Here is a 10912-nt window from a genome sequence, read left to right on the forward strand (position 1 = left end):
AATAACTTCTTGATAATAATAATAATAATATAACATAATTGATCTTGAAATAAACTTCATTGTAAGTATAATATTCCAATATCTCTTTAATATTTTATATAATATGTCTCAAACTTCAATGAACAACTATCATGTGAAACTTTATATCAATTAGCTAAACTCAAACTAAAAAAATGAGTGGATTTCAACATGTTTCGAATTAGAAAAATTAATCTAACTTCAATTAAAACTAAAAATTGAGTTCATAAAAAGCCGAAAATCTAAATTTTAGTTAGAGTTAACAATCAAAATGAACACCTAGGAACATATACTAAAAAAGAATGCAAATATACAAAATCTTTATTTTAGTCATTTTGAAAAATAAATAAATAAAAAAGAAAACATGGATAAGGTAGCAAGAGGTATGGAATCTGGATAAAGACAGAAATGGAATTTCATCTTTGAAAGATGAAACTATAACAACAATTGTTTAATAAAAATAAAACAACAACACAATTCAGAAAGCCAAAAATTGAGTTCATATAAAGCCGAAAATCTAAATTTTAGTTAAGAGTTAGCAATTGAAACGATAACACCTAGCAACATATACTAAAAAAGAATACAAATTTATAAAATCTTTATTTTAGTCATTTTGAAAAAAAAAAGACAAATAAAAAAGAAAACATGGATAAGGTAGTGAGAGGTATGGAACCTGGGTAACGACAGAAATGGAATTTCATTTCTGAAAAATGAAACTATAACAACTATTATTTAATAAAAAGAAAACAACAACACAATTGAGAATAAAAATAACTACAACATATGAAAAAAAATCGAATAATTACCTTGAGAAACATAAGAATTGATTGTAATTTTTGACACTTTTATGTTTTCTGGTTTTAGTTGTTCATGCATCTTCTATTTCTGTCGGATTTCTTCAATTGAAGCTATCAGTTTGGAAAAAAAGACAAATAAAAAAGAAAACATGAACAAGATAGCGAGAGTTATAGAACCTGGATAACAACAGAAATGAATCTGAAAGATGAAACTATAAGGGGGCGTTTGGTTCACAAGGGGTAAGGAAAAAAGAATCAAGAAAGGGAAACTAAAGGAAAGAAAATGAATAACCATTAATTCCCCTATGTGTTTGGATATGTTTAGGAAAGAGAATGGGGTAAAGGGAATCCAATTCCTTAGAGAGCATGGGGTAATGGCTTAACCTAAAGTGGGGTAATGGATTAACCTAAAGTGGGTAAAGGGAATGAGTTTTTTGTGTAAACAAACAAAGAACAAAGGGAATGAAACCTCTCATTCCCATTCCTAAAGACCTCAAACCAAACGCTCCCTAACAACTATTGTTTAATAAAAATAAAACAACAACATAACTACAACATATGAAAAAAATTGAATATTTACCTTCAGAAATATAATACTATCTATTGTGACCAATGAATATAATGGTGGAATACTATCTATCATGCTTTATATAGAAGTTTATTTGTGATTTTTGGATTTCCTTTGCTTTGTGTTTTTTCATCTTCCCGTAACTCTTGCTTTCTTTTATTATTTTAATTAATAGGCTAGTAATTATTTAATATATTATAAATATAAATTTGTTAGTTTTAATTAATTAAATATTTATTTTTAATTAATTAAATATATTTAATCTAATTTTTTACTACGTTGACAACTCATCAAAAAGACCTCTAAAACATTTCTTCTCATTTCTCTCTGCTTCCGTAATTATATATAGTATAGATGAGTCTAATTTAAACTAAAAATATAAATTACATACACAAATTTACATACAAACACAACATGAGTCTAATTTGAATATTGTCGTAGAGACCGCCGCTTGCAGTCCACTACTCCGTCCTTCACCTCCCATCGCCTACAAAGACCGCTGATTCCACTACTACTCTGTCCTCCACCTCTCGCCGCCTCTAGTGACCGCCGCCTCTCTTTCTCCGACGATTAAAGTAAATGTAGTTGGGCCAGTTAATTTTTTAGAGCATTGTAACGTAAACATATTGATATAATATTTATTTACTTCTCGCAAAATTTGCAAACAAGTTGTACCAAATAATTATAATAAATAATATATATATATATATATATATATATATATAATGATAAAGCATAAATTATATATAAATAATTATAATTATAATAAAAATTGATAAATTAATATATAATAAATTATAAATTATTTATAAATAATTATAATTATAATTATAATAAATAATGATAAATTATAGATAAATAATAATAATAAAAAAATTATATATAAATAATTATGATGAATCTCTTAGCCCGTTGGTTGAGAGCTTATCTATGACTGTAAACTGATACTACACATAAGATCTTTAAGCCTCTCAGTTTGTTACCATTGTAACGTGTTTCTAGAGCTAAAATGAACTTGATTAAGATGCTTTTAATCCTCAGAGACCGTAGCCAAAGCTTTTTCAATACGAATAAGAACAAACCGAGACTTTTGATGATTTCAACACTTTTTCACAAATTTAAGAGTGCCATCTTGGTAAACTTAAGCTTGTAATCGTATTTGTGAGGTCAAGTAATAAATTGGTGGAGTATATCATCGAGATTATTTCTTAAACCTTAAGAACTTCTCTCACTTTCTCTCGAGAACAAAATTTTAGATCTAACGAGAAAAGTCCTCTTTCTCTCTCTAAATTTCTATGAAAAACAATCTCAAATTCATCCCCTCTTGATTTTGACCCGCTATTTAGCTTAAATAAGTATGATTTGATATTACTACAGTTGAGGTGTGGCCAACCAGGCATTTCTGGATTCAAGGGACAATCAGGATGTTAGTTAAGGTTGATTGCCCTTAATCCAATGGTGACATGTCGATTTCAACACATCAATGGTAAAAAAGCTATAGATAAAGGGTGATCGGCCTTTACTTGAGACGTGATCGACCTTTAAAGTAAGATTTCACCGATTTTCATTCTCGTTCGGTTCCTTGGAATTTTGACTTGTCATTTTGAGATAGACTTTTCACCGGATCAAGCTATAACTTAAGGTTAACAATTCATATATCATCAAGTATAATTGGATAATGACATTTCATATCCAATGATAATAAGTAAAAGATGATTCTAATTAATGTTGAGGCTTGGACCGCATCGAGTGGTTCAATCGGGAACTAGTGAAGTTTTTAGTTCGATCTGTGCCGGTTTGTTGAGAACCGAGGTTGAACCGACACTCGATGGTTGAACCGATGCAACCCTGTTTTTTTTTGCTAATTTATTTTTAAAAAAATTTGTTACAAAAAAAATAAAATAAATCTGTTTATAAATGATTTTTTTTCTAATTAAATATAATTTTAGCAAAAGCAAGTTGGTCCAATGGGCCTCCTTTCGATGTAACATTCACGCCGCCCACATCGTGCGAGTGCACCCGTAACCTGATGGTACTTCGACTACACCCCATATCCATGAGAGAATATTTTCCCTAATAATTGGTTAAAGACTTGTAAATGGTATTTGCTCATAAACCAAAAGTTGTTTATAATTTATTTTGGATATATATAATTTATAAAAATAAATTTAAATAAATTATATATTTAATATATATAAATATTATTTATTTATTTATGATGTCATATGGTCTGATCAATCCGAGCCATCCGGTTCGACTAATTGACCCGTGACCCAGTTATAAATCCGATTTGAAGTCTGACCCGGTTATGATAACATTGATTCTAATCATTGGGTAAAATTACATTTACAGCTATGAACATTGTACTTACTTTTATCATGGTCTCTAAACTTTAAAATTGGATATTATAGCCCATGAACTTTGTAGTTCACTAATATAATGATACATTTAACGGTTGATCAAATCAAAATGACTGACGACAATCTCAAAATGAAAAAGTCAAATAATTAAATTTGTTTAGAACCACATTTTCCATAAAACCACACTTTTGATTTTTCAAATCACCATTTTCAAAAATTTCTCTCTAAATAACCACACTCTCTCTTTACCAAACAATAGCTAAATGATCTCAAAACCGAAAAGTTTAAAAATTAAAGTTTTTTAGAATATCATTTCCGTTAGCTCTACAATGACAGAGTGTTTGTTAGAAGGGATATAGGAGATGTGATAGGGATAAAAAACACGAGATAAGTTATCCCGTGTTTGTTTGGGAGATAGAAGAGTGAGACGGATGAGGGATAAGCCTCTTATCCCTCAAATCTTATACCCAATAAGGGGGTGGTATAAGGAGGTGGGATAAGCTTCTGCGATTTTAATAGGATGGAAAAGTCCATCTTATCCCTCAAATTATTGTTATGTAATTTAAATAAGGTTAAAATAGTAAAATGTATTATTTTATCCATATCTCTATCCCACATACCAAACAATGAATAATAATGTTCGACTATCATATTTTTATCCTTATCCCAATCATTTATCCTTATACTTATCCCAACTTTATCCTTATCCCTGTCCCAACAGAATACCAAACGCCCCGTGAAGGGTAAACTTTTATTCAAATGGTCATTTTAATGAACGTTAAAAGAGGCCATTACTTTACTAAAACGCAAAGTTCAAAAGTCATAATGTTGGATTGTGAAATTAAAAAAAAAAACTGTAATGAAAGTAATAAAAAAGTTCAAAATCCATAGATGTAAAACAAGTTCAAAATCCATAGATGTAATTTAACCTCTTATTATTACATTGGTCAATGAGACAAAGAAAAATCTATAGTTTTCTTGAAATGAGGAAAGTCAAAAGTCTTACATATGACATTCTATCATGAAATTTAGATATAAATAACTATTCTATTTTGAGTTATTATTTCTTGCAACACAGATTAAAAATAGGAAGAATTGGTAAAAATTTAACAAGTATAGCATTTAAAATATTTATTTTTTAGAAAATAAATAAAGATTATTCCTTAATCTAGCTTGATTAGCCATTCATAGTATCAATAATTTATTTTCCCTAATTAAAATGAATAATTTATTGAATAAAATTTCTCAGAAATTTCATCTTTTTCTCTCAAAGATGAAAATCTTGTATTGTATAATAGGATTTACCTTTCTTTTTTCCCTTTTAATTTTCTATTCTCCAAATAAATTTTGGGGTTCAAATAATTTGGATCTTCAACAATGGTTTCCACCTCAAAATGGTAACTTTTCTATTCAAAATTGCATCTTTCTTTTTCCCATGGAGTAATTATATCCCTGTAACGTTATAAATAATACAATTGAGGGTCTAACATTGCAAGTTGAGTCGGTTTATTACATTATTAGCAAAACTCCAACATTATGTTTGAGTATTATCAACCAGTTGCATTGCATATCAGTTGGTTCAGAAAGAAGGTTTTGTGTTTTGTATTTCAGAATAGAACTGTGATTCACATTGTAGAATGTTGATAATCAGATTAATGATGGAAGAGAGAGTTTCGTTAATGATATCTGACTTAACTTAAATTGTTAGACCATTAATTATACCATTTATGGGGTTAAGAATAAAATTCCTCTTAGTTGGCTAGATATTAAGAAACAAAATGATGTCAGTATCCAAACTAAATACCCGTTTGATGTGTTTTAGTAAAATGATGCTAGAAGATGAAAATTTATATTAAACACTTTGTAGGGAAAAAAAATACATTTAGATAAAAGGGGCTAATTTTACACCTATCTATATAATTTTTTTTTCTCCAATTTTATATATGTTTGTATAATTTTTTTTTGCACCATATAAAATCTAATTACACCTTTGTCGACCAATTTTCTTTTAATCCCATTTTACATTTTTCTAAGTCAATTTTCTCGGCGGTTAGATTAGGAGAGGCCATCTTACACCCTCAATCTGTCGGAGACAGGGGTTGAAACCATCCCTGATAAGAGTGGTTTCAGAGGTTGGGAGCCGGGCCTTTGTCTCCGTCCTTGCTTTCCATTTCTTTAGAGCATCTCTAACATATGGTGCTTAAAACAATATTAGATGATGTGACATTGAGTTTGATAACTTTCAAAGGATAACTACTGTTGGAGTGATGGTGGGTGTTACTTAATTACTATTGATGTACCTTTTTTCATGAGTTTCTCTCATTTCATATTGGTTGACAATATTTATAGTTAAAATAAATTATATATAAAGTAATGATTTGTAGGACCATTATGATAACTTTTAAAGTTGCTTACTGTTGAAACATTTTTTAACAAAAATTGCTAAGAGTGATGTGGATGATTAAATTAATAAATACTATATTTTAGTATTATGTGTTAAGATTTTACACTCTTCAAAGCAACATCTAATGAAGATGCTCTTAGTCCAACATCATTTTGGTTAATAATTTAAAAAACACATTAAAATAGTAATTAGTTTTAGACCTGTTCACGGCCCGGGTACCCATCCGGCCCGTATCCCCTGGACCGGGTTTAGACATGAAAACTTATCTTTAGGTCCAGTCCGGTCCAAGCCCATTAAAGGTCGTCTATTTTTTGGTTAGGATTGGGATTTATAAAAACAGCACGGGTCGGCCCAGTCCGGTCCACCTATTAATATTAATTAATAAATTTATATATTAATATTTATTTTTTAAGTATACATTTAATTTTTTATTATTAAAAATTATACATATATATTTAAGTGCGTTTATATGGGATGAGTTTGAGATTTAATTTTGAATCCGAATCCAGCCCGGTCTGAGCCCATCTAAATTAACACCAGACTAGGCTGGGTTTCGACAGAGCATTTTTAAGCAAAAATCCGTTGAGCCCAACCCAGTCCGGCCCATGAATAGATCTAATTAGTTTGGATATTGACATCATCTTATTCTTTAATTTAAGGGTAAATAATTTATTAGTCCTCTAGTTTTTCCTAACACACGGTTTAGTCATCTATTTTGAAAAACACACTTTAAGGTCCCTATCTTTTACCAATATTAACCCTTTGGTCATTTTGTCTAGTTTTTTTAAATTTGTAACCGTTTTATTTTAGCATAAATAAACATATATAAAATAACAAAGTAACATGGTCAACTTATTTAAGGTCCCTATCTTTTACCAATATTAACCTTGTGGTCCTTTTATCTATTTTTTTTATATATTTTTAACCGAACATATCTTAGCTTTTAGAACAACCACAGTATAATACAAGTTGATCATGTTACTTTGTTATTTTATATATGTTTATTTATGCTAAAATATAACGGTTACAAGTCTAAAAAAACTAGACAAAAGGACCAAATGGTTAATATTGGCAAAAGCTAAGTATCTTATAATGTGTTTTCAACATAGGTGGACTAAAAAGTGTGTTAGATAAAAACTAGGGGACTAATAAATTATTTACTCCTAATTTAATCAGCTCGTAATATAGGAGTATTTTTACATTTTATTCTGAAATATGAGATTTTTTTTTTCCTGATAAGTTGCAGTAGAATATTGTGATTTGTTCAAGGGTGAGTGGATTCGAGACCTGAGAGGGCCTCAATACACAAACAGGAGCTGTTCATCAATTCCTCACTCAAAAAACTGTTTCAAAAATGGAAGACAAGACAGAGATTTTCTCAAGTGGAGATGGAAACCTGATGCCTGTGAACTTCCTAAGTTTGATCCCAGGATTTTCTTTGTCCTTGTCCGAGATAAAACCATGGCTTTCATCGGAGATTCCGTCGCTCGAAACCATGTTGAATCACTCATCTGTCTTTTGTCGATGGTATGTTCATTACAATCTTTTCAATACATCTCTCAAATTCTGATACGATAACACGATTTATAGAAATACTTTGTGAACTTGAACAACAGAGGAAGGGGCAGGGGTGGAGGCGGAGAGAAGGGGAGGCCTTGGGGCTAGACCCTCCGGCTGCCGGAGCCACCCCTAGTATAGTTTGGCCCCTCTTTGTCTCGGGAAGATTAAAGTTGGGGTTGGCAATTAGCTCATTGGAGGTGGTTTCGGCCCGTTGGGCCGGTCAATTAGGTGTTTTTGTATTTAATTATAACAACCAACTTGATTAATATGATAGTAGTTAAATTTGTTAAAGTCGTTCAAAACGATCAAATCTTATTTCTAGTTAAATTTGTTAAAGTCGTTCAAAACGATCAAATCTTATTTCTGTAGTTTAAATCTAAGTTAATTTTGAGAAGTTTTTCATTGGTACGGAAAAATTAGTTATAAACCACTCATACGAATATATATATGAAAAAAATTGAGCGAATTCGATTTAACAAAATAAATAAATTTAAACATGGAGGTGTAAAATTGGACCCAACCAAGTCATCATAGTAGCCAAAAAAATTCTACTTTGGATTGGGACCAATAACGATCCTTCCACTCACATGATGCCATGTCATTCCAGCGGCTGACGTGGCATCATCTGAGTGGAGGCAACACTACTGGTTCCGGTCCATAATAGAATTTCTCCCTTGAACTTGACAAAAAATAAAATTGGCTGGCCAGTTAGCTGTCTCAAACTTACTTAAAGTGACATATTAGCCACCTAAATTTGTTTGAAAGGATCTATTGATTTTCTGAACTTGCTTACAATGATTTGTTGACCATTGAACTTTCTTAAAGTGATATACATCTCAATTTGCTATACCTCTCTTTTGTTCTGTCGTATGGACTTGGAGTGAGAGTTAATCACTGTCATTTTAAGAAAGTTCAGGAGGCTAAGGAAACACTCTGTAACTTCAGGAAGACCGTCAGTTATTTTGTCCAAATTTAGAAGTCTCTTGATGTATTAAGTCTAATTTGTTTAACACGACCTATTTGGCGCGATTATCATTTTTATTGCATTTATATCAAATATAATGGGATAAGGTAAACGTTAAATGGTAAACGTTGTTGTCGTGTGACCGAGAGGTCACAGGTTCGAGCCTTAGAAACGGCCTCTTGCCAAAAATATTGGCAGGGGAAGGCTTGCCCCCAGTACACCCCTGTGATGGGGCCCTTCCCCGGACCCTCGCTTAAGTAGGGACGCGTAATGCACCAGACCGTCCTTTTTTTATAATGGGATAAGGTACAAAATTAGTCTTATGGTTATTGGAGAGAACAAATTTAGAATCGACATATAAAACCGTGCAATAGTATTGATGCTTTATAGATAGAGCAATTTCAGACTTCATTAATAACGGAACTAGAAGAAGCTCATTTCTTGTCAATTTGGTTCCACACCTCTGCCACCTAATTTACAAATTTAGTCTTACAGTAATTGGAGGAGAACAAATATAAACTACACTTATAAAATCGTGCAATATTATAGCTAACTTTTAGTTCCATGTGGATGCTGGAGCTCGGGTAGCGCAGATGTGGAACCAAATTAACGAAAAATGGGCTTCCATACCGTTAATGGAGTCTGAAATTCATACACCTAGAGAAGTTAGTGTTCATATTGCACGGTTTTATACATAAAGTAAATCTATTTTCTCTCAATTACATAAGATTAAATTTGTATATTATAATGTCGCGAGTTATCGTGTCAAAACCGTGTTATGTTATCTATATGCTCCATATATGTACAAATGCAAGAAAAATAATAATTGTGTCAATCATATCGTGTCAGTCGGATTATCTCTGTAAATATGTTATTTCTCTCGAACTTATAGTTATCGTATCAAAATTGCGTTATGTTACTATATTGTTCCATATGTAGAAATGCAAGAAAAATGATAATTGTAGCAACCGTGTTGTGTCAGTCGGATTATCTCTGTAAGCCGTGTTTCAAGAACATCGTGATAGGTAAACTTTCTTGTAGGAAGAAAAACCAATAAACACATACGCAGATGCCGATAACAAATTCCGAACCTGGAAGTTCCCTAAGAACAACTTCACTCTTGTAGTACTCTGGAGTAAGTTCTTGATTCATGAGAAGGAGAGAGTGATCAATGGGACGGATTCGACTAATTTCGACCTACAACTCGACAAGCTTGACACGAATTGGACAAGAAAGCTAACCGGAGTAGACTACTTAGTCATTTCGGATATGCATTGGCTCTTTCGGATCAACTACTTATACGAAAATGGCAATCTAATCGGATGTACATATTGCAACGAACCGAACATCCGAGCCTACGACATAGATTTCGTCGTCGAAAGAATGGTGAGACTCGTGTTGAATCACATCAACGATTGCGAAGAATGCAACGAGGGGTTAGTGACATTGTTAAGGACATTTTCGCCTGCGCATTTCGAATATGGATCATGGAATAACGGAGGGAAATGCAACCGGACTAGGCCGTATCGCGGGGGCGAGATTAACTTGGAAAGTCAGGATTGGAAGCTGAGAGGCACTCAAGTGAAAGAGCTTGAAAGTATTAGAAAAGCAGTGAAAAAAGGGAAAAGATTTGATATTTTGGATATCAGCAGAGCAATGCTGATGAGACCGGACGGACATCCCGATGTTTACTCGGGTAACGAGTGGATGAAAGGTTACAGTGACTGTGTTCACTGGTGTATGCCCGGACCCGTCGACGTGTGGAACGATTTTCTCATGTCCGTTCTTAAGCGATATGCCGATTTTTCCAGGCTAAGAGAGATAAATCAGTGAGAAAAAACAACATTGCAAATTGGGAAAAAAGACTGGTGTATGTATTTGAATTTCTTGTTAGAACTATATGTAACACTTTTTCAGTTCCTATTTCTAATTATTATATTTACGGATATCAAAATGAGTTATCATACTATACTAAGAATTGAATGATATGCCATAACTAGGTCATATAATCTATATATCTAAAATGATTATATATGATATAAATATAACAAAAATGAAAATTGTGTCAAATAAGTTATTTCTATTGTATTGTCGTGTTCAAAATTAGCAAGTACGTTAAAAAAAATTTCTATTATGCATTTGTAAGGACCAAAATTACACAATGTCCCGAACATTGACCCAAAATTGCACAATGTTCGAAATGTTGGACCTAACATTATATTGTTTTTCATATTTGAATCA

The 10912-nt window shown here is 31.8% G+C and overlaps 1 protein-coding gene across 1 annotated transcript; it reads left to right on the forward strand.

Annotated features, from left to right (window-relative positions):
• The first annotated feature begins 4072 nt into the window (after positions 1-4072).
• Positions 4073-10535, forward strand: LOC136216902 (xyloglucan O-acetyltransferase 3-like). The gene is made up of 3 exons (XM_066003448.1): positions 4073-4082; positions 7388-7674; positions 9713-10535. The coding sequence occupies exons 1-3, from the start codon at positions 4073-4075 to the stop codon at positions 10502-10504; spliced, it is 1089 nt and encodes a 362-aa protein (XP_065859520.1). The 3' UTR covers positions 10505-10535.
• The last annotated feature ends 377 nt before the right edge of the window (positions 10536-10912 follow it).

This window comes from Euphorbia lathyris, chromosome 1, assembly GCF_963576675.1.
Source record: "Euphorbia lathyris chromosome 1, ddEupLath1.1, whole genome shotgun sequence".
Classification (NCBI taxonomy): Eukaryota; Viridiplantae; Streptophyta; class Magnoliopsida; order Malpighiales; family Euphorbiaceae; genus Euphorbia; species Euphorbia lathyris.

Coding starts and splice junctions, on each gene's coding strand:
- LOC136216902 (XM_066003448.1), top strand. Junction 7,675..9,712: donor TCATCTGTCTTTTGTCGATG/GTATGTTCATTA, acceptor ACTTTCTTGTAG/GAAGAAAAACCAATAAACAC.